The sequence below is a fragment of the Bombus affinis genome, chromosome 15, assembly GCF_024516045.1.
Source record: "Bombus affinis isolate iyBomAffi1 chromosome 15, iyBomAffi1.2, whole genome shotgun sequence".
Classification (NCBI taxonomy): Eukaryota; Metazoa; Arthropoda; class Insecta; order Hymenoptera; family Apidae; genus Bombus; species Bombus affinis.
The window spans coordinates 5,063,264-5,088,656 of NC_066358.1; the positions used below are offsets into that span (position 1 = coordinate 5,063,264).

Here is a 25,393-nt window from a genome sequence, read left to right on the forward strand (position 1 = left end):
TAAATTACTCCGGCGATAAATTGAAATTTCTGGAGTATTCGAACTGTAGAAACTGTACAAGTAAAGAGGTAAAACAATTTACCTTTATCTAAACATTACACAAAGATACGCGTTCAATTTACTCGAGACAACTTCGTTAACGTGTACTGAATCATGCATCCACTCTTGATCGGCGTGCGATCGAAAAATTGAAAAAAGTCGGCTAAAATTCGCCGGTCGTTTCCTATGACCGAATTAAAGCTCAATGGCCGGAGTTTCGGCGGGACGAGATCGATTCGTCGCCTCGTGGGGTACTTTTATTCCGCGTAATTCACGGACTTTGACCGTTCGACGACGGTAATGGAGCAACCGATCTCGGCCCGGGGCGATAGCGCATTGTAATCGATAGCGTGCCGGTCCATTCTTTCCATTCCTTCATTACCGAGGAATCCACAAAGGATCCGACGCGTCATTAACATCGAAACAAGACGAGTCTCATGAATAAATTCCACGAGAACGAGTCCCGTCTTTTTCCTCGTGAGCGCGACGCGCTCGCTTGTTAAACGCCTTTGTTAAGGGACTGTCACTTTTCGCAGGCCTGAATACCTTTTGCCTCGCGGCTAGCAAAAACTTCTCTTTTCTACATTCTAAATATCAATTCTCCTTTCTCTATACAAGTATTTCTCCTCTTTGGAAATTTCCGCCAGCTTCCGAACCACGAACCTCGATAAGAAAGCTCCAATCTCCTTTCAAAAGCGAAATCCACGAATTTCATAATGAATAGCGTTTAGCGAAAGCGCCGACGGTGTCTAAGCGGCGATTTCTCGCCAACAATACAAGCAATCGCTAGCAGCGTTCGCGGTAATTGCATCTGTTATTCGTAGACACGGCGGCGCCCGAGTGAAAACAGGGGAAGAGATTTCAGGAAAAACGAAAGGAGGGGTCAGGAAGTCTCGTGGAACGTTTTTGCGGCAAGGTGTCGCCCTTTTGTCGTGTCTGCCCCGCCTTTCCACGTCGGAACTCGTTCTTGATGTGCTTATGAATTTTTGAACCGGAATATTTTTCTATTCTCCCTATTTTTCGCGTGATGCATTCGATAAAGATTAGAGCTTTTTCGAGTCGTTTCTTGTTCCAAGCACGATGTCTTCAGCACTTTTCTCGTGCTTGGTATTTTTTCCTTAAATCTTCGATTTACAATTTCTTACAGAAAAGTAATCTTTAGTTAATTATTTTTGGAAGAAATGGACACTGAATCGTTGGATATACCTTGGAAAATTGGTTTAGAGTTATCTCTGCGAAACATCGAACCGTTTCTTGTCCGAAGATTCTTGTCGATAATACCTCTTAAATATTTTCTCTGTTTGATATTTATTCCTTGAACCTCTGATTGTAAACTTCTTTTTAATTGGTCTTTGGAACATTGCTGAGAAGATGGCAAGTTGTTGAATACATCTTGGGGAATTGATCAAGAGCTATTTAAGTGAAAGATTGTACCATGTGAAATATAGTCGTGCGAACAGTGATGGTAAGATCAAGTAGATTGGATTAGCACAAGTGCATCACGTTCATTAAGTGAATTGAGTGCGTTGATTGCATTGAGAGAGTTGAAACATTGAGTACGTTGAATGTGTTCCATGTGAATCTTTCCGTTTCGTCTCAGAAACAAATTTTTCTTTCCATGCAGTGCCATACATGATATTTTTTAACAATTTCGAATAATCTGTGCGTTTATATACTTACGATGCAATGAAAATTATACAATTCTAATGACACGATGAAGGAATACAGAACGAAATAAGGAAACAGCAGAAATATCATTACATATCCTCATGACGATACATTTTCTCAGACGCTTGAAATTCGATTCGAGCGCTGTGATCTCGTCTATCATTCGCATCGCATTATCGCTGTCCTTCACACGGACACTGTCCGCAATTCCCATAAATATAAAAAATAAATATCTTCGAGCATGTGGCGTGAAAATCGAACGCAGGATTATGGTCATAAAGAAACGCGTTGTATGCTGTATTTTCACGATTTCGTTGGCGTTCCGTAGTTTTTATGGAGCCATGTCTTCGGATAGATCAATATTATGGGGCTAGGGGGCATTTCCACGAACGCCAGAAAACGCAAAAATTGTTCTACGATCGACGACGAATCGAGGAAAAGCAGAGTCATTTTAGGAAATCGAACTCAAACGTACACTCTCGCGGGAGAAATGAATTATCCAATACCATTGTCGTTTTGTCGTCTTTTTATCGGAGCATCTTCTCTTCTCAAATCCATTCTTTCGTGGCGATATTTGGTAAAGGATATCAATGGGGGAGGGGGATTAAAAGCTTGTTACGGAATGATCTTCGAATATCTTGGTTGACAGTCGTGAAAATTTATGTGACTGCAGCGCGGACGAATCGGAAGAACGATAAATCACGGGGACGACAAAAAGGAATTACACGATTTTACGTAAATGAATGGACGGAAAGGACGAAAAGAGAGAAGATTCAACGTCGAATGTAACGGGTGAACGAGCTTTGACGAATTTCATGAGAATATGTGCTTCGTCGAGCCACAATTTACCGTTAACACCGGTTCCGGCATTTTCCACGCGTTCGTTCAATTTATCAGATCGGCCACGAATGTGTTCAATTCATTTATTAAATTCTTCGTGAGTGGCGTTCGACGCGTCGGCACGAGAACATCGTTCCACGAACGTAAATTTCACCTGGTAATTTCATTAACCCTTGTAAAATTAACGTCCATCCGCCTAGACGCGTCTGTCTCATCGTTGAGTTTTATCGCGCGTAATTTTTCCAAAAAATTAGAGGAATTTATGTTATACATTTTTAATAACGTCTGGTTATCATCGAGAACGAAGAAACGACGAACGTCGACAATTATCTCCCGATTCTCAGACACTGCACTTTTGGACCTCGGGCACATTTTCGACTATTGTAATTCGGATCCCTCGGGCGCCTTAATACTTTCAAGACGTTAAAGGCTTCCGTGACATTCCGGGAATTCATGTAATTTCCATTTTTCGAGCAACTGTCGAAATAATCCGCTCTATCCGCCGATCGATCCAAGATATCACGAGACTCTATCCGCACGATTCCTTTGTCAACCAAACATTCCCTCTCCTCGTCGTTTCAGCTACAAAAGACAAAACAAGAAGTCGATAGAAAACCACCCTTAACTGTCTATACTGAAATAAAACTCTTATAAACATTAAAAGACCTTTAATCCCTTTTCTCGAGTATTTCCGTGTTTTCGCAAAACATAGCTGCCTCTATGCTCACATAAACGTTCTCAAACGTTCTCTACGCCTTTGCAGAGCTCAATTTTCCTCACAAAGCAGCGTCGGAGAAAAGAAAACGGAGGGCTGATCGTGAGAAGAACGAAGTCGAAGGTGAAAGAAATTAAACGGTCTGGCCTGGCGGCTTCGAATGGCCATAGAAGAAATTGTCGGAGGCGGAGACGGAGGCGGAGGATCGTCTAGGGCAAAAGGACGAATCGGGGGACTTGAATTCTAATTATAAAAGCGGCGATGATAACATTATGCCTGGCGGATTTCCGATAGTGTCGCGTGGTACGGATTAACGACGCTATGGAAACGGTGTGGCGGGCGAACAGCCAGAGAGACGGTTAATTAAAAATAATATTCTCCGTCTGGTGCGTGCGTGTTCATTGGCCGCCACATAATCGTGGCAGCTGCCGCTTAGTGTCGTGCCACGAACCCATCTAAAGTCAACCGAAGTAACTACAGATCGCGTGGAAGGGTACAATTTATCTTGAAAAAAGACTTCAATAGCTGAAAGTCCTTCAACTTGTGAAGTAAGCCTGATTAAACGTGGTTAAACAAAACTATTGGCGATGAAATATCTTTGTTTTCAAACGTTTTAGAGTTAAACAAGGGAGGGTTCCGGTGATTTACAGGTACTTCTGATTTCAGCTAACTTCCGAAATCTTCAAGCAGCAGCTAATAGAACTTTGGTAGCGCAACTCGAACAGGCAAAGTTGCGAGACTCTTCGAGGAATTCCAGGACGAGTTTCGTACAATTAGAAGACGAGAGGATCGCGAGACGGCAAATAAATTCGCAAACCTTTCGTCTCGGTTTCGCATATCGTCTGCATTCCCTTTGGTAATCCGTTTGCCTCTCGACGCAACGAAATGGCTCGTTAATTTACTGAAACAGCGTCGACCCGTGTTCTTTCGTTCTAAATTAAAACGAACATCGGTTGCGATACGATAGCTCGACCGTCCAACCAGAAATTAGCTTACAGGTGTATCTAATACCGTTCGAGCGATGAAAAATTGAAATCAGATTTTCTCGTTTTTCTACAACATCCGATACTGTCAGTTTATTTCGAACCGTAGGAAAACTCGCAAACTCGTTTTTTTTTCCGTTCCAACCTTTCTCGCCCGCAGCTTTCTCCTTTCTCCTTCTTCAATTGGTTTCTCGCACTGTGTTTGTACTCCCTAGGCCATAGAGCGGCGTCGTACCTCGAGCCTCGGATTAATGAGCGGCGCGAAATTAACGATGCGGTCCTCGAACAACGATCCCTCACCGATCTACTTCCGTCTGAGTCGCTCCGAACCCCAGGAATACGCTGAATAATTAATTTGCTCACCAGTGAATAAAATTCAGAATCCAGGAAACGTAACCTGGATATTTTTTGAATAATAAATCAACATTCTGTGCGATATGTTATCATTATTATACATGTATATGAATTTTCCATAAGACAAGATTTTTGAAGATTCGAATAGTGTTCAGTGCCATCGAATAATACGACCGACTGAAGATCATAATGGTAAACGAAGATTCTAAGAATATGAATCTAGTCACGTATTTCGACTTTGACAAACAATATCCCTTTAATTTTATAATTAAGCTTCAAGCTGTAACTTTATTTTTTACCATGATACGATTTCATGATTTGAAAAAATACTAGTAACACACCACTATAATTCTCAGCTTCCACCAACCTATCGTCACCTCTTATCTACGTAATTCCAATGAAAACTTGGATTTATTCTTATCGTAGCGACTGCTAGGTATAAACGTCCAAGGACGAAGGAGAATTTCTTTCAAAAATCAGACGGTCGTTCGGTGGCAAATGGATCGGAATAAGGGTCGACTGGAAGACAAAGTATACGACTGTTTGATCAGCAATACGTAAGAGTTTCGAGCTAAGCGGAATCGTCCGTTTGCCAGGGTGGTTAGTAACAGAAACGCCGTAAAACTGCACGGTGATCGCCACTATTTGGCGTACGCTCTCGACGATAAATATTTCTCGATTGTTCTAGCGGAGCGTGGAAAAGGCCGCTGCATCTTGTTTACGGCGAACTTCCTCTAATTTATACGGAAACTTCGCCGCGCCACTTTTAAAGCATCGTCCATTATGATTGCCCGGCAACTTTCACGAAGCAGCTACTAATTTATGCGGCCGGCTATACGTGCCGCGTGCTTCCGTTACGGCGTTTAACGCTAGTATTGCTTCGGATTCAACCACGTACACGTTCCAATTCCGCGGAAAGTTTAATCTACTTGCTCCCGCGATTTGTACACGATGATGCAAATGTAATGAAACACCAAGTTTTCGTGATCGAGGCAAGAGATAGCGGGACGAGAAATATAGTTAGAAAAATTCCATAATCGTTCTACGTGCGAGTATACTATCCCGCAAAGTTTTGCGGTGGGTTACTTTCGGATCGTTCTATATATTCTCCGTTGAAAGTCAAAGATTGTTTCCAGCGCGAGCAGGCAAAATTTCGTCCTCCGCCATCACGAAGAAATTCGACAATCTCCATTCTCTTTTTCCTCCGTAAGCTTCACAGAGAACGTATGCAGATCGTGAGAGCGTGTCAATCCATCTGTCTGCCGTCGCATTACGATTCAACAATCGCAACGGTGAATTTTAATAAAATTCTCTGGTCCCGAGTTAACCTACCTGTTCCCGGTTCGCGCTTTCCTCTGATTTAATAAAACTTTCCGTTTCTTCTTACACCGTTATCCGATCGAATTTTAATCCGTCCACGCTTTGAAATCTCATCGCAGACTCCTCGTATTAGCATTCTACTGTCTACTCGGAACGAAATGAAACTCTGTCAACTATAAACACCGGCCACCGTACCACGGATAGAAACTAAAATGAGGAATAAACTTCGAGTAATTCGAACCATATATACCTAGTTCGAATATCTCGTGCCTATTCACGAGTCAGTTCCGAAGCTCGTAGGTCGATCAGAGGGCTTCTTCGCTCTGTATACTGAAACACAACACAGCCTGTTTCGAGTCGAGCCAGAAGGTTGCCGGATTCACTGGGATAAACAACGAGGTGGCAGCGATTAAAACCATGGGGAATCGATTAAACTGTCCACGGGAGGATAAACGATCGTCGGAATTGCATCGGCGCGAGGAACGCACACGGTGCGCGCAACTCCGATACCCTGGCGAGACTTAAAACGGGTTAGGCGTGGATGCGCGCACCCGAATCGATATTCAGTCATTCTTTTATACGTATCCGGTCGCCGCTACACGCGTTTCCTCTGCCTCCTTCTATCGATGTTTCTCCTTGGTCGGAGTCCCCTTTCCTCGCTACGCTTCCTCAGAGCAAGAAGAAGCGGCCCTTCCTATCTCCCAAGCGATATTTCTTTTCAAAGTGCTGAGCTGCTCCGGCTCTTTGTACTACGCCATACTTTAACCCGTCCACGGGGATTCTTTATCCTTCCACCCGTCTCCCAATCCACCCTTTTCTCCATCCTGACTCGGCCATTCCATCTCCACTGCGTCTCCAAGTCGGAACGAACCGGAACACGAAGAAGAAGAACAAGCGACTGTGAAACGAATTCGACCCCTTCGAAGCTCTGTCCTCCGGATGAAGTCGAATTCCGTTTCTAATAAACGCCAACGGCTCTCGTGTCGCCTAGGCACGCTCGTTTCATCCACCTAATCGGCCGGCTCTTGCTCTTCCACTCGGCTAGATCGATCGACAAGGAAATAGTAAAACGAGAAAAATGTAGAGCGTTGCGTTTCGAACAGAGAAATCCATTTTCCGGCACGCCAATTTTGTGACCTTCTTTTTATATTTTTAGTTTTAACTATTACTATTTTTAACGTTAGTACGATCGCTCGTTGATGAATAAAATCTGAAAATATCAATTTTGATTCTGTCAATCGAGCTCCTGATAATACGCAAAAGTCAATGAACACGTAAAACTGTAAACAATGTGCATAAACTTAATACACCAGCACACAACTTTTAAAATGACGCTTAAGACCAGCTGTCGACAAAAGCTCGACAAAAGCTGTCGTGAGTTGTAAAAGAAAGTCACAAGTTCGATGTGACGCAAAACGAAGATCACAACGTGGGATGAAAAGGATTTGCAGGTGATTTGCGTATGGAATATGGAGTATAACAAAGATACCTATCTGAATGGATTAATTAGCCAAACTACGTAGGAGACCTGTACCGGCCTAGTATATACGTGATCTCCATCCACGTTAATTTCAGGGGATTATCCCTTTTCTTGTAGTATTGTATAATACCATGTAACGAACAGGGAAATGGCTTGAATAGAAGTAAGTACCTTGACGAACTGTCTGTTCAAAGACAAAATGGATGAACGAAATGGATCTCTTTTTAGTAGTAACGAGAATGAAAATTCTAATAGATAATTTTACTTTTCGTGAAAGATCCCTGTACCATTTCGATTGCGTTCATTATAGGTAAACGCATTAGACCTGGAGCTATCAGTCTGTTATAGACCTCGTATTCCAAGGAATTCGCTAAGTTCATAGCCAATTAGACCACCATCGCTCACGATTACAGGGGAATTTCTGTGTATCGCGAGCGATATCGATCTCCGGGTCTTACCGCAAGGGGATTACTGTGAGTGGAAACCCGAGGGAGTTACGTTATTATCCAAAACTCCACTAGTCTTGTGAGAACGAACACAGTTTTCTCGCACTTGACCTGCATAACGCTGAACTCCTAGCAGGAAACCATAATCAATTTTTTAACTGCAGCCATTCCTATCTCCGTCATATTTACAATATTTCGCGTCAATATTTATAAGAAATAATTGGTATAATTCAATTCGATACTCTATATGCGAAATTGTTTATTCATTTAACAATTGCTAATAATACACGCTATTTGTATTTCCTCCTATTTGTTCGTCATGTATTACCGTGAATCGTTCATTAATCAAAATGAAACGTTTCTTCAAAATAACATCAGTTTGAAACAGGAGGTGGCATCGCCCATCCGTCTGACAGACATCGGTTGTTCGTCACGAATTGAAAAACTGGTAAATATACCAAAAACGTACTGTCAGCTATTCGCGTATGTATCTTCCATTACCCATTCGTGTTTTACGACTCGCTGTTACGTCCCTGTTACAGCGTTCCGTTTTATGCACGCAAAGCCGGGCAATTTCCGTCTGATTTGCCCACGGAAGAAAACGCCCTCAACCGCTTAGTCTCCTTAGCCAAGGCCTCGTAAACTCGAAAAGGCAGCGGAGATAATCGAGAGGACTTGGATCAAGAGATCCCTGGCCGGCCGCAAAAATTTTCGATCGCTCGGAATATTCCGGACGGTCGACCCGAATCAATGTACCACATGAAGATATATAGCCCGAATCTATTACGATATCCTTTAAACTTCTGAGGATTTATCGCGGCAGCTCGATAGTCGTAGAATCGTTCTCCACTACGATCGAGTAATCGGTATTCTCGCCGGCAGAAACCTGGCAATCAGCTCGAATCCTCTCGTGCCCGACTGGCGCTGATTTTTCGGACAGAATGCACTCGGCTCGAACATGCAGCTGCGTGCAGCGTATATCGGCGTTTGATCGATTGCGGTTGTCGCGTCGTTGCCCGCGAATCAATCAGGTTTGCCTTGGTGGTCGCAGTCCTCTAGTTTGCGGAAAGCGGTGGATCATACAGGAACGTGTAAGAATTTATGCATAGGACATTGTAACGGAAGATCGTGTGTTTTAAAGCAAACTTGTTGGTACATTGCTCCTTTACAATTACATTTCCCCGCGGTAGGTTTAAAATATCTAGCTCAGCCTAGGGAACTAATACTAAATGTTATCATTATGGAAATGTTTGTATAATACCTTATCGAAATAAAAATGCTACACTTTATGTAAAGTCTATATGGATAAATCATAAAGCATGATAGAACTGTAGCGGCACATGAGTCAGAGGACAATACAAATCATGTTGTTGTTTTGCCTCGGAGTATCAAGATCGTTAGGTTACAAGTAATGTAAGAACAAATAGACTCCGGGTAAAACAATGTCGCCGCTACATGCAACCATCGAATGAAGACGAATTCAAATTTTTCGATTACCCCCCAGCAAGTATAAAGAAACGGACGCGATCGCGAGCAGGAGAGTATATACCGAGTATCTAATAGTATCTACAGTATCTCCGAGCATCACGAGTATCTACCGAGTTACGCGACGAGCATTAACGAGTATTTATCCGCGATTTTATTTTGCGAAATATACTTTGTACTAAGGACTCAACGTATACAGGCTGTACATTAATTTATTATTTTAAATATATTCGACGGTTTCAACAGCGAGCAATCTCGTCCTTTAAAGCTCACGTAACAACTATCCTCTACACATAAACCTCTACAGAACTAAAGAAGAGCGATGAAATATTCCCCTGTGACTGGAAAATCTAATTACACGACGTCTCCATCAATCGATTTCTTCCCTTTTGTTTACAATAGTGACGAAAGAAGTATACAAGATCCTCGATTAAACTTTTTTTGAACACACAGAAAATCACCCTCGAAATATCTGATGTTCCGGACAATCGCGCCGTATCATGCTTCTCATCTCAGTCGGAAGAAGGATAGAAGGTGGATCGTCAAAGAGAGAAACGTATCCAGGAAGATGGTCGAAAGGGGGTCCGAAGTAACTCTCGAATCAGGCGAACTTTAAATCGTCGAAGCGGCGATTGCGCTTCCTGTCCTGCTCCCTCTTCCTCTATCCAAGCGGCCGCCACCCTTAAGTTACTGCACGTGCGACGAGGAGCAGTAAATTCACGAGAGCTATCGCGACCAAAACTATTCCACGTAAGGAAGCTAGAGAGTAGCGCTTCTGGTTAAGCGAAGGGACGGTTCGATGGAACGCTCGTTTGTTCCAAGATCAGCGATTTCCGGAAACGAGACCGAAAAGAGGTTACATATGTGGGCAATACCCGCGGAATCCGTAGGACCGGTCGTTTCCACCCTCGCCTCGACCGTCCGGGAGGACTTTCGTTGATCGACCGCTCCCACTTTCCGCCGGAATATCTGGCATTTGTTTCCGTCCAATTCCCCCATCGCCGCCACTGCCGGAACTCACGCTCCCGGCTTGACGAACGTATTCAATATTCAGCCCTGGAGAATTGTCGCGAGGGCGGCTGTTTGAAGAGGGCTCACTTTTCCGGGACGCGCGCCACACGCCACGGATCGGCCTGTTTGTCGGGGGAAACGACCAACGAATCTTCAATCGCTCAATGGAAGTTTGCGCAAGTTTTTCTGGTATCCTGCAAGAAACGAAAATAGTTAATTAGAAGGGCATTCAACAAGGGTAGGGAATGCTTGAATGGGAATTGAGCGACAGCGTAAGAATTCCATCATCGACCTAAGAAATTTCGAACAAGAGCGTATATCGTGTTTAAGTTGCCCACAAACCATTCTGATTAATTCCATAAATAAATAAATTGAAATGCCGGAAAAGATGATCGTCTGTTAATTTATCTTGGTATTTCGGATTACGTAAGATATTCTCCCGTAATAAATAAACTTGTGAAATAATATTTAACGAGCCAATTTCAACTAGACATTACAAAATGATACAAAGTGCTAGTGTAACAATTAACGTCTAATAAAGTTACCGAGAAATTAGAAACTAGAGGGAATTCTTATTTTAGAATCGGAAAGAGAGGAAGAGGGCGCGAGACTCCGTCCCTGGGCTCTATCGACACAGGGAGTATTCAAATCACGTTTGCACTCGTCCTGGTTTCGCTCATTGAGGTATTCCAAGCCAGTGTTGCGTGGCCTGGCAGAAGAAGCACGGAGAATGCGACTCGGCTAATTCGAGAAACGAAATCCCCCACGCCTGGGCCATCTCGTTTGACAGCTATCCGTCGAAATTCAAAAAGACGCTTTGATCCCTGCGATTCAAGTATCGCGGCATTGATATAAACGCAGCTGATACGCTGCTGAAATACCTGATTCTGTGACAAATCGGATTGTCCAAGGTTAAAATGAACCTGAATCAAATAGAACAGTTGAGGAAAGGATAAGAGGAATTTAATTAGTTTTATATACACTGATGTGATAATAATCGCTTCGCTCGAATTATAAAAGAGCGACATAGCTTTTTTTCATCTAAGTGCTAGAACAGCCGTTTAATATTCCGCGCCGCAACTATCAGTTTACGTTGTTTGATCTTGGCCCCGCTATATTAGGAAGTAGAAGACAATTTCATGACATGTTTGCTTAGAAAGATTTCAGTAGTCTAATAGGCTGTTCTTGAATTATTGAGAATTTTAAAATCAATGTTCCAATGAGGAAGTTAAAATACTACGATATTTTACATGTTCAGCCTCGCAATAATGATTGGCTGCCTCATTTGCATTAATTGCATAGTTATTAATACTACCAATGTATATACTTTCATCGACATATTCTGTGTTCCCATGTAATCAAGAAATCGCTATTCCGTGCTTAACTATACATATATACGACTTCGTGTAACTTTTAATGAATTTTCTCCGTAAATGATAAATAATCTGTTTTCAACATCAAGGGAACCTGGTTTAGTCGTATTTATCATAGATTATAATTGAAAGAAAAATAGAAAGAAACTCAGATACATATTTCATGGATTCCTTTGCACGTGGTGCTTAATGGGGCTTTGAAAAATCCTCAAGCGTTCTGACTCTTTATAGGCCGTTCCACACTTTGTCTTGTCTATTAATTCTTTATCCAAAGATATTTTTATCCTCTTATTTTTATGCTTGGCTTTGTATCCAATACTCAGACAAGTCTGTTGATCTTTCGCCCTAGTAATATCCGGAGCACGTGTAAACAGTCGCCGTTAGAAACTTTGAATCGAATTCCAAACCTTACCCCGCTACACCGGGTTTGAATTAATCGTAAACGCGTGAGCACGCGAAGGGAGCGAAACTCACGTATGACCGGAGTGATAACAGCGACTTCAAAGCTTCAAAATTTCACTCGCTCGCAATTATACCCGAACTCCAAGCTTGTTTCGTAGCGTTTGGGAAACCCACAGACAAATGACACGAGCAGTCCTTCTTGATCAAATTCGGACAACCCGGCTAAATGACCCAGTAGAAAACTTTGTTCGAAAATAACTCCTCGGGTCGTGTGGATCTTTCGACTATAACTCAAACCAAGATTCGAAATCAAAGGAGTACGATATCACGACGTCGCTAAACCCGAGGATCAGAGAGAAGTGGTACAGCAACATCGTTAATCTCGGTTTGCTCGAGTATCGTTCCAGTGAATCGAGAGATCTCCAAAGGCGTTCTCCTAACTATCATAATCTTGACGACAATTCAGGTCAAGCAGCAGCCGTTGTCGATTCAAGATCTATTCCAATCGAGCCTACTATTCCATACGAATGACTCGAGCCAGCGGTTACGAGGATCGTTCGAATACACAGCCGGCTTCGATAGATGGTTCGCGCAGATACGAAAAGTTTCGTTAGAAGAAGCAGCTCGTGATTCCAAGGCAACGACGAAAAACTGTACGACCGAGAAAAGGATCTGTGGCGTTCGAGGAATTCGGAGCGATCTCCGTTAGGACGGGAGGATCGCGAGAAAAACGAAATTGGGAGGTGGTAATCTTAGCCGAGGCGCGGTTCGAATTCACTTAAACCTCGAGTTTCCGAGATTCTTCGGGAGTCACTTGCCGAGAAAGATCTCTCTGGCGAAGTGAAAACGTTTGAAAGGGGATAGGCGGACGCGAGAACGCGGAAATTGGAAGCTTCTTCCCGGGGCCGACTGAACTTAGCCTTTGCCCTTCTACCACCAGAGAACAAGGTAAACCGGTTAAAAGCCGATGCACCGGTGAGCAATATCCGCGAGAAGTCGATCTCTCTGATCGTGAGTAGTTGCTCCCAGGAATCGGACGATCTTTGAAGTTTCGATTCGGCCAGGAAAGCGTGGCGGGTAAGTAGAAAGCCTGGACGAACTGAGTAAATGAAACAGCCCCGGTCAGGTCAGAATTGATGCAATACTTCTTGAAATCAGATCGGACTGTGAGGTTTCTTTTCAGTTATCGTTCGGTTACACCATTTAATTAATTTTCGATAAAAAATAATATCACTCTTTGAAATCGCGTGGTTTTCTCGATAACCTATTGATAGAATGACTTCTTTTGATGCGATATCTACGGAATAGGAATCTACACCGGGTCGAATGAATCGTCCGAACGAAGTTTTCGTCCTTTTAAGCAGCGTATAAACAGAATTTATCACGGTAGGATGATTGGACAGGTAGCCGATATTCCGTATTGCAAGATTTGTAGACGGATTGTTGGTCGACGAGGCTTCATGTTTACACAGTTCTATTTGTACAATTTATTTTCTGAAGAATATGAATTGTAATTTAATCCGGTGGCACGAATGCGCCAAGCAGTGTACCAGTTATCGTTACTTGAATTAAATACGACCGCGCGTCTGGCGTTGTCCGATCGATTTGACATGCGAGTTTAACTACCGTTTCCAAGTGTTCGATAAATACGCCGCTGTTTAATTATTAATTACTGATTTTAAATCAAAACCTCTGACTACATTTAAATGCTCTCTGCATAAATGAGAAATGCGTTATAACGTATGCCGTAGAACGGTTAACGAATAACGTTTGCAAATCCAAAGGAAATGAGAAAATAATTTTACCGAGTGAAATTTTCAATTTTCTTTATCGCTCCCTCCCTCTTCCTCTTCTTTATCATTCTCTTCGTTCTTCCATTTATATACTCTCCATTAAAAAAGTATTTTCTTCCCAACGTTATCCATTCTACAGTCTACGTACATCCGTTGAATTTGAATTTGTTCTAACAAAGACATTAACTCTAGCAATATTTGCGGTATTAATTTTACCTGAATACGTATTTAAAAAATAACACGATATCTCAACGATATTCAGAAAAGTAAGTAAAAGGATACAAAATACGATTTCCTCTTGAAGATACACTAATATGTTTAATAAATTCACAGCCATCTTGCGTAAGTTCTACGAGAAAGTGCATTTTTGCTTTCTCCCAATAAATTGGATATATAAAATCTAGGAAATATACGTAGGCCTTTGTGATTGATTGTACACGTCCCTCCTTTTCCCTTGACTTTATCCCAAAGCACATCTCGTCCGATTCACCACATAAAACCTAACATAACGTTCCCTTAAAGACACTTCATTGAGCCGATCCCCATAAAAAATCTCGAAGGGGATCTCGTTGACAAATGCCTGTCATCGGATACATGAGCTATTACGCGTTGAGTCGAACGCATGAGCGGAAGATCCAACCTCGACGAACCTTGGTCGAATGATTTTCTGTTTACCATCGAACGTTGCACAGTGTAACTCTCGGTTATTTTGGAGGTGGTCGATTAAGGCAGAATATCACTTGGGATTCAGGGAACGTTTTCAATTTAAACATTAATCTTCGTACGATTGGCTGGCGAGTGATGCTCGAGAATCCCCCGAAGCTACCGCCGTTTCTTAAGCGTCTCCCGATCGACTCCGAAGCTTGTCCCTTCCACGTGAATACATCTTTGATCGTCCCACCAATTCCTCCCTTCGTCGCTGAATATCGTGTTGATACTGGCTGATATAACACGCAAGAATAGTGAAGGAAGAATTTTCAAAGGAAATTCTATTTCATGATCCAATTAAGATAATATCTTTCGACATGTTTAATTTAAGCCATTAAGAGCCGAAGTTTGCAATTCTTTTAGTCAATTTCCATTACTAAACTTTATCGAATTTATATTGCACTTCAACTATATTGCGCTAAAAGGAATTTGAACAATTTGCTTGGTATTTATTTCGCTAGTTACTATATTCTTGATTCGAAGAACTTGAACTATCTTATATTATTATTACGTTAAAATATTTCTTTCAAATTACAGACATTCTTTTTGTAGCTCTGATTCCTGTTTGGAGTTTCTGTAATCTATAGAGGCAAAAGAAATACAAGAAGATGGCGTGGTGCAAGCCCCTTTCCAAATATTGAAGATACATCAAATGATTTTTTGTGAAGCAGAGTTTTCGAGAGGAATATAAACGACGAGCGACTCGTGGCGGGCATATATTTAAACAGCTGAAAGCGTTTCCAAATTTCTCGCTCGTGCCAGTACCAATTTGAGGCTTTTTCTCAGCATCATGCCGGTTCGAAATCCAACGTTTGAAGTTTCGAAACAATTTGATTCGTTCCGCTTTCACAGTCGTGTGCCTCGTCGGAACCGCTCGAACAATACCGCGCTATAAAACAATACTTTTATCTCATATTTGCTTTGTGCGATCGCAATCAACGCCGCGAATGAGGTTGAACGACGAGGGAAAAGAAAAAAACAAGAAAACCACGGAGAACGAGGTGGGGAAAAGAAAAAATAAAAGAAATATACGGCAACCCAAACGAAGTGGAGTTGAATCGAACGCGACGAAGACGCGTTCGTCGCGTCGTCGTGAAAAACGAGACGGTTTTTATTTAGAATGGTCGAGACAGCGGTACCAAGTTGCCCGTTTGCGAGAACTCTGCTCGGCCGAACGCGTTTTAACTTCCGCTTTTTTACAGATTCATGACCTCCCCGAATGTTTCTGTCGTTTTATCACGGTTGTACGGTAAAACGCGCCGCAGAATCTGAATTCCAGAGGACCAGGCCAGAAAGCGTCATTTTTTCCCATAGCCACAGCTCGACGCGAGACCAGCTGTTTTAACAGCTGCTTCAAAATTCTGTTTGCAGCTTCGTTTTGTATATTCGACTGGACTAAAGGAAACTAGATTTTCCGATTGTTAAGCTGTGTGCATTTTATTTTATATACAAGGAGGCAAACTTATAATCTCTTTAGTACATAGATTGCTCAGAATCGTAAGAACAAGATTCCAAACCATTATCTCGAGGATCCTGCAACTTAAAGTAGTTTATGTACTTAATTATAACTATTTTAACTTATTCTAATTCCGTCTAATCTCTTGCGAGAAGAACGCGATTTACTTCATCTCCTAACACGCCGCTCCTTTTCTATTCAAATATTCTGCAAGAACTTCTTTCAGTATAATTTTTTAATGTACCAATAACAAATTTTCTAAACCGCAGAGCCGATTCTAAAATTCTTTTAATTCCTCTCTGTAATTCCTTCTGTAATTCATATTTATTTCACTAATTTTTATCACTTATTCTATTTATTTATCAAAGCACATCTACATTGATTAGTTCAAATTAGATCTCTAACTGTGTATCAATTGTTGCGATAACATAAGGAAAACTTAGAATTTCTTAAATTCATGAATAAACTGCAATCAGTAAATAGGACGTAGAAAACGAAAAGACGAAGAATTAAACGCTGTTAAGAAACATCGGTTAAAACTAGGATATCTCTGTCTCCGCTATTTAAAACTAGGGAGTCCCTTATGTCAGCAGCAAATTACGATCTCACAAGAAAATACACACGCCTGATCACACTTTTTGATGGGAATAGTACGGGTTCCTCGTAAAAAATTACACGTTACCCTTTGTGGCAAGTTTTCGTAGTTACTAATGCGGCCGATGATGTCGAAACGGGGTCGTCGGAACAGAGAATGCTATAAGAGAACGAGGTTGGCAGTGTGGCCCATTCGTGGTAAGTAAAAATGTGGCCTTTACGCAAGGAAGCGTCGTCACGCGGCTTTTATAGGATTACAAGCGCGACGTAGTAGCACGCCCCACGATGGAACAAGAACTTCTCTCCGACAAAGTAATACTCCAAGGCAGACAGGAATTCGCGATGTTATTACCGGTACCGGAAATGGAAGTAACGTGTCCGTGCTAATAGGCGTCCGCTGACATGAACGATCACCCGCGACTCGCCTGTCTTCCATCAGATGTTCCAAGTACACGACGAGTTATGATCCGGTTCGTACCAGTGCATCGATCATCGTTTTCCTGCAGCTCGCGTTGATCAGAGCAGAAATTCAGTCTAGATCCTGTATGAAACTTACAAGAACCTAAAAGGATGACAAAATTTTTACACCGGTTCTTGAAATTGAATATCGAGAACAATGTAATAATAAGAAAAGGAAAGTGTCGAAAAAGTTTCCCAGATCTTCGCGATAATTTACCAACTAATGGTTGGTGAATTTATAAGTTACATTTTTTCTTCTCTAAATGATCAAAGTCTTTTCTGAGTTTCTGACTTGCGGGGTGAAGTCTTCTGACGTATACATGTATTATCCATTATCTAAGCGAAAAGTTTACTGTCGAACCATCAGTGACCAACACCGCACTTAACGCGTGAAGATTTTCCTTCCCTCGAGTTCTAATTGGAAGTTCGAAACAATTTGAACCCGCATAAACTTACAAATTGACAAGTTTAGCTTATAAACCACCGATAAGTTTGGAGTTTAAGGAGGCAATAAGTTAAATGCTGATGCGGTATCTGACAAGTTTACATCTTAAAGTGCTGTCCAGTTAGTTTACCTAGCTATCAGTTCGTAGTACATTTAAATCGCATTTAAATTACTTCAAGTGATTAAGAACTTTCGTTTCTCTTCGATCTGGATCCTGTTTCCATCAAGTTTGCCTGCCGCGCCGCATTAGGAAATTCGTGAAACAGAGTTTCTCTGGTCTTTTTGCAGAGTCAGGAAACTGAATGTTCGTTATAACGCAAGAAGCATAATTTCCGAGCAATATAGAGGCAAGTGCCGGTGCGGGATCTCTTTTTCACGATATGCACGCCGAGTTTTCGACACGGTGCTAACCCCTAACCACTCAGCGCGTTAAATGGCCTACCCGTGTTCCGCCGAGGTTCGTGCGGTCGAAACACAAAAAGCGCGGGAAACCATTCGCAGTTGCAGCTGCATAAAAACGGGAACCGCTTATTTCGCGGTTTGGGAAGCGGTCTGTATTTTGTAATTTCCTTCGTTGCAATTCCACTACGAAATAACGGCAACAGTAACGAGAACACGAATACGTTCCTTGCACTTCTAATTGTAAACGGCGATCCTTTATTGATATTAATAATAAAAGTACGTTTTACGTACATACTGTATTCAATTATACAGATTACCTAAAAAAACAATCGCAAATGAAATATTGCGTTAATCTTGTATAGATTAAACCAGTAAACAGAATAATTCGCGGTTTATTATACGACCCATCCATTTTCCATTTCTTTTCCATATTCCAGAAGATTTCCCGATATCTTCAGGTACATGATTGCACCTGTCGTTCGCTTACAGGTCCCAGACATGATCCATGCACCAGATGCGACGGAATGAGCCTCGGATCCGCGGTCTACGCAGTTGGCATGCATAATTCCACGATTGTTATTACAGGAAATCGCTGTATTCAGAATGTGTCTCGCGCGGAAACCCGCGTATCCCGACTGCGTGGCACGCCGGAAGATTGCTATTTATGTGATACATTAACGGCGCACAAGCGATCTATAACGGGCAAATCGGGCAAGGAAAGCCAGAAATTATTTAATCGAGAGAGGCCCACATAGGAACAAACTTTGCTTAACACAGTGATCGATGAGAAAGTGACGGATGGTGAATGATGATGGAAAAGTATCAAGAATTAAGAGCGACTGAATCGAGAGTGGAACTTTTGTAACAACATAGTAATTAAGAAATATTAATTACATTTATACCGTTATGTTATTATTATTGTTATATAATTACAGTTATACAGTTATATTAATTATCTCGTCTATATTCGTATTTCGTTCATACGAACAAGACAAAGAGGATAGAAGGTAGATACACCATTTTTCACGAATGAACTAGCTTCTAAACCATCTATCAATGGCACTTTTTTAATAATTTTGAAAGTTTCGTGGAATTCCCAATTGATATCAGAAAATCTAAACGATTCCATCGTTAATTGAATAACGTTTCTACCGTGGAATCATTGAATTCTGAGAATTGTCTAACATGTTCGAATTATAATATTTGTACAACTGTATGTACGATCGTTCATCGTTATAGTAAGCCATATTACTTGTTTATAATACATAGTAGTTTATTATTCTATTAAACCTTTCAAGTAAATGTTAATCCTGCGATAAATACGTGTAGAAAGGAAGAGAACCGAGAACAACACGATAAATGAATCGTGTGTTTCCGCTATATGAAAACCGGACGCCACACAGACGGGAACTCGTTAAAAATCATCGACAACATCGCTGCGGGTGACTATTTAAATGATTCTCTTGATAGAACGTTTCCTTGCAAAATTATTAACAACGGATCGAGCCCAGCGGAAACGCGTGTTAAGATACCGCGGCTATATTCACTCTCTCTCTCTTTCTCTTTCTCTCTCTCTCTTTCTCTTTCTCTCTCTCTCTCTCTCTCTCTCTCTCTTTGTCCCCTCTTCCATCCCCTTTCGATTCTGACAATCCACCCTACATTAGCTAATTAGCGTTTAATTAGTAGAAGCTGCAACACGACGCGCTGGATAAAAATCATTAGCCTGCTCCGCTATAATTATCCGCTTTTTGATTTACCTTTATCCTGTCGTCTGACGGGCACCCTGTTTCGCTTTATAAATCTTTTTTCTTTCTACCTATATTTTCCGAAACTTTTGAATCTTCTGCGTGCTTGAAGCTAGAGATTTCTTCCTTGAAAAAGCTCGCAAATTATCAAGAAACGACGAGTACGGGGGTTCGTTGTTAGCATCGTTTTAACGCCAAGTAAATAACAAGAAAGACGTGCGTAAAGTTCGCTGATCCACTAGCGAAGATGTACAATTTCCGAAAATGTCAACGAGAGTAGATAAGGAGTGACGTTATCATTAAGCTAACAAGAAGATTATTAAATCGCAGTCGCGTTGCGCAGGAGACATTCAGGCTCGTAATAATTAAAAGACAGAACACGAAGACATCGTAATGGTAGTTCCTCTTCTCGACTCTTCTTAATATTTTCCAGTCTGATGACGATGTCGAAGACAGATAAGAACGGAGAGGAAAAAAAATACCGTGAAAGAGGCAGAGACGGTACTCTTATTATCGGACTGGTTCATTATCGTTCGGAACGCTGCATCGATCGCGATAATTGACGATATACAGGCTACTCCAAAGGACCTCGCTTCTAAAGAAATTTTCTCTTTTTCGCAGATATTCTTTAGGACTTTAGAATACCTTTTTCCAATCACAATCAACCCGAGGCCTACTTTAAACTCTTTTTAAAGCTATTTTAATCACAACGCCGAAACCATGAAAAAGTAAATTGAAAGAGAGCGATCTGAACAATTTTCTCTGCATTGTATCGTTTCAGGAAGATCGTCCGCCAGCGGAGAAGCTCACAGCGACGCGATGTCGAGATCTCGAGAGCGACGAAGAAGACTTTCCAACGTCCCAACGCGAGGCGTCCTCAGGCTGATTCTCCAGCTTCTACTGATCCAGAATTTTGCGTCAACGGGAACTACCGGCCAGATAGCTGAGTGCCCGCCTCCTGAAACAATTCCCGGTTGTCCCTGTTACAATTTCGAGGATGGGCTTTTCCTGGAATGCGCCGGAGCCACCGAGGAGACCCTGAGGAGCACTCTCTTAAGCGTTCTGAGCGCGTCCGGTGAGTACACTGGCTGAGAACCTAATGCAAACGCCATGAACTGTCGTCACGGGGCTCTACGCGGAAGAACATGGGAAAGGGTAATGCAAGTTCCGTCGGAGAAACTTTTTCGATATTGTCCGCCTCGCAGTTCAATTTTCATTCGTTAACAAAACGAGCTGCATCGAAACACGTCGCCAACACGCTGCGAGAGATTGTTATTATAATCAAGATAACAATGTAACCAATTTGTCGGGGGCGGGCGCGAGCCCTGTATAACGGATCAATTAGGGTTTAATGGGCCACTACGCCGCGGCGACAGCGCGTAAACGTTTCGAGTTCTTGACGAGGTCACGTACCGGCTGATTCAATAGCGATGCTATCGAAGCAACAAATGTTTCTTTCTTAGAATCGTAATGTTTACATTTTTGCAGCTCCATTAACCGGTTAGCTGTTGCGACCTCTTTGAAGTGTGTGTATCTAAAATATATCGCAAAAAAGTAAGCGATGACGAGTATACTCGTCACACACACATAAACTTAAGTTGTAATGGAATGGATGTTTTCATATGAATATGTCATAACACAAAATATTGCCATCTCTTCACTGACGAATGTAGTCCTCAAAAACAGCTAACTGATTGTTAATACGTCGAGCACCTACTATAAATTCACCGTGTTTCCTGAGGGATAGAAATTTGCAGTCGCCGCAGGTCATCGAACAATAATGACGTAAATGGTTCATAATAATTCTGTTTTGTTCTCAACACAGCCTATATTATTTTACGAACTACTACTAAACGGCAAAATTGAAACCATTAACTAATGCGGGTCACAACAATGGAAAATATGATGCAGAAGCAATTAAATTGTTTCTTGTGCCGTGATTAAATCAGCTGATAACTTTTGTCGTACATATATGTATAGTTCATTAAGCAAAGACGAATCAGACTACTAAAATGTCAAAATTTCAAGAAATTTTAGTTACTAAATTACTATGTTATCTGCATAGTAAAACAATCATAGTAAAACATAGTAAAACAATAGTAAAACATAGAAAAAGTTTCTAAAAAGAAGCAATTAGGCAAACATTCAACCATTTAAATTGCTGCTATTGAATCACGCTGTAAAGTCAGTCAGTACCCTGATTCTAATGCGCTAGTATCTTGTTTCAAAGTAAAATATTATCGTACGATCGCACGTAGCGAAAAGGTAACATAATAACAGCGTAGTAAGAACAACATCTTCAAACGACGTCATTATCCTTTACTCTCCCTATAAACTGCGAACGAACATTCGGCCGACCAATGCTGTCAAATCTAAATTCCGCGTTATCGCGACTTAATGAAATTAATGGCGGTGTCTTTTACGACCGTTTCCAGGAACAGGCACGATGGTACAGTCGTTGAGCGTTTACGAGTTGGACAAAACCGTTGAGGAACTGAAGGACGGCTGCTTCCCGCCTGGTTCTCAGATCAGGCATCTACAAATATCGCATTCGTCCCTTCGAGAAATCAGCGAGGGCGCATTTACAAATCTAAAAGACAGTTTAGAATCCTTGGCCCTACTTTCAAGCCGTTTGCTCCACGTGCCACAGAAATCATTGGCTGACCTTCGTAAACTAGCAGCCTTGGATCTCGAAGGCAATTTAATACAAGACCTGTCATCCTATTGCTTTTACGGATTAAAACTAATGAAGCTGACTCTAAAGGGCAACCAAATATCGAAAATCTCGGAATACGCGTTTGCAGGACTAGAAGACAGTCTCAGTGATCTGGATCTAACGGAAAACAAGCTAAAGCTGTTTCCCATGGCGCCATTAAGAAGGTTAGAGAGCCTCGCCTCTCTGAGACTCGCTTGGAACGAAATATCCGAGCTACCAGACGACGGCTATAGTCTATTAAGCGCGCTGTTGATCCTAGACTTAAGTAGCAACAACTTCGAGAAACTGTCCGAGGATTGCCTGCGATCGTGTCCAATTTTACACACTCTATCCTTCTATTACAATTCCATAGAAACTATCCACAAAGACGCATTTATTTCGCTCAAGGAACTAGAATCGATTGACCTGAGCTATAATAAGATTGTGTTCCTCGACGTGGCGACGTTCAAGGGGAACGAAAGATTACGCAACATCGAGCTGAGCAATAATCACATCCACTACATCGGCGGAGTGTTCGCCAGGTTGCCCGAATTACGTGAGCTTTACCTAGCGGAGAATAATATTCTAGAAATCCCTGGTGACGCGTTTATCGGCAGCGTGAGCCTGGCGGTTGTCTATCTTCAGCAGAACGCCATCAGAAGAATCGATGGCAGGGGTCTTACCAGTCTGACCCAATTGGCCCAATTGCATCTGAGCAACAACTACATCGAAAAGGTGCCGCTGGAATTCCTCGAACACTGCGAGAACCTTTCCTCGCTGTCTCTTGACGGTAACAAGATCCATGAGCTTCAACCGGGCACTTTCTTAAAATTACATCAACTGAGGGAGTTACGGTTGCAGGACAATAACATCACCGAGGTGAAACGGGGTGTTTTTTCGCCCCTTCCATCGTTACTCGAGCTCCATTTACAGAACAACGCAATCACCGACATGGAAACAGGCGCGTTGAGGACCTTGCACAGTCTTCAACACGTCAATCTGCAAGGTAATCAGCTTACCGTACTGGGAGACGTGTTCCAGTTATCCGCTTCGGAATCCACGTCCGGCGGAAGTTCACTGGTCTCCATTCAATTGGATAGTAACGGCCTGGCCGTGTTGCACAACGACTCTTTGCGTGGCCAAGCATCGGTTAGGATCATGTGGCTCGGTCATAACAAATTGACACACCTGCAGGCGCCGCTGTTCAGGGATTTGCTGCTGGTCGAGAGACTCTACTTGACCAATAACTCGATATCCAGGATAGAGGACGGCGCCTTTCAGCCCATGCAAGCTCTAAAATTCCTTGAACTGAGCATGAACAAACTCAGTCATATTACAGCACGGACGTTCTCCGAATTGCATGAACTGGAAGAATTGTATCTTCAGGACAACGGTCTTAGGCGATTGGATCCGTACGCTCTGACAGCTTTGAAGAAGTTGAAAGTCCTAGATTTGGCGAACAATCATCTAACTGTCCTTCACGACGCCATCTTTCAAGAAGATTTACCGATCAGAACGTTGAATTTGAAGAATTGTTCTATTATAAGTATAGAGAGCGGAGCTTTCAGAGGACTTAATAATTTATCCGATTTAAACCTCGACGACAATCACCTTACAGCTCCTGCCTTGTTTAACCTACACATCTCAGGCCTTCGAACTCTAGCCGCATCTGGGAATAACTTCAGTCAAATCTCAGATCACAGCTTGAACGGCCTGCCATCTCTACAGGAATTGTATGTCGATAGAGCAGAGATCTCTCAGTTACCGGAAATCATCTTCGTATTAAATCGAAACCTGGCCCGATTGCACTTAAACAAAAACAACCTGCGGAATCTACCTCCAGGCATCTTCGACAGACTCGTGTCTCTCAGAGAGATTAAATTGGATCACAATCGGTTCCAGGACATTCCGTATTCGGCCTTGGCCAATGCCTTGAACCTCGAGATCCTCACGCTATCCAATAACGAGATCGTGAACGTGGACGTGGCCAGTTTCGCTAGCCTCAAACACCTGAGGGAATTGGACCTCAGCCACAATCGAATCGAGACAATGTCCGGCTTTGCCACGGCCAACCTATCGTGTCTCACCTCCGTAGACCTCAGTCATAACCATCTAAACGCTCTTCCTGCAAATTTCTTTGCTCATTCTTCGACACTTCGCAAGGTGGATCTTTCTGAGAATAAATTCAGACAAATTCCAGCTGTAGCGTTATCCGGCCAGAATCTTCCTATGCTAACTTGGTTGAATTTGACTAGGAATCCCTTGAATAGGATTCATGTTCTCCCTTCGGAAGCGAAATACCCATTTCTTCAAGAAGTGCACATATCAGGCACGAATCTCAGTATAGTAACGTCGCAAGATTTCGAGGCGTTCCCTGCTCTATTGCATTTGTATTTGAGCCAGAATTGCATATCGAGGGTGTCACCAGGGGCATTTAGAAGTTTGCCTAACCTCTTAACCCTGCACTTGGGAACCAACAACTTGGACATTTTGCCGAAAGAGAGGCTACAAGGGATGGAGCATCTAAGGATCCTGAATCTGACCCACAATCTACTGAAAGAGCTGGACGAGTTCCCGGAGGACTTGAAGTCCTTACAGATATTGGACCTCTCGTACAATCAGATCAGTATTGTGGGCAAGGTGACGTTCAAGAATTTGGTCAGCCTGGTGGAGCTGCATCTTTATGGTAATTGGATCAACGCCATCTCCAGCGAGGCGTTCAGACCGCTCAAGAAGCTACGATTGCTGGATCTCAGTAGAAATTACTTGGAAAATCTACCGTTGAATGCGTTCAGGCCTCTCGAGACGCAGATTCGGAGCCTACGCGCCGAAGGTAATATAATGATCGGAGATAGTTCGTTTCGGATTATTTCATCCAACAATTTAAATTACATTTCGAGCTAACGTCTATATATGGGTTAAAAAATTGTCCAATGACGCTTAAGAAAATAAGAGAAAAATGTGGAGTATCAATGTTTTA

At 42.2% G+C, this 25,393-nt stretch overlaps 1 protein-coding gene across 2 annotated transcripts in view; it reads left to right on the top strand.

Annotated features, from left to right (window-relative positions):
* LOC126925039 (chaoptin-like) overlaps positions 1-25,393 on the top strand; it is an 89,102-nt gene that overhangs the window by 60,266 nt on the left and 3,443 nt on the right. For both annotated transcript variants that reach the window (XM_050740171.1, XM_050740172.1), the window contains 2 exons: positions 20,500-20,793; positions 22,154-25,246. In XM_050740171.1, coding sequence (XP_050596128.1) covers positions 20,500-20,793; positions 22,154-25,246 — 3,387 coding nt within the window. The remainder of the gene's footprint in view (positions 1-20,499; positions 20,794-22,153; positions 25,247-25,393) is intronic.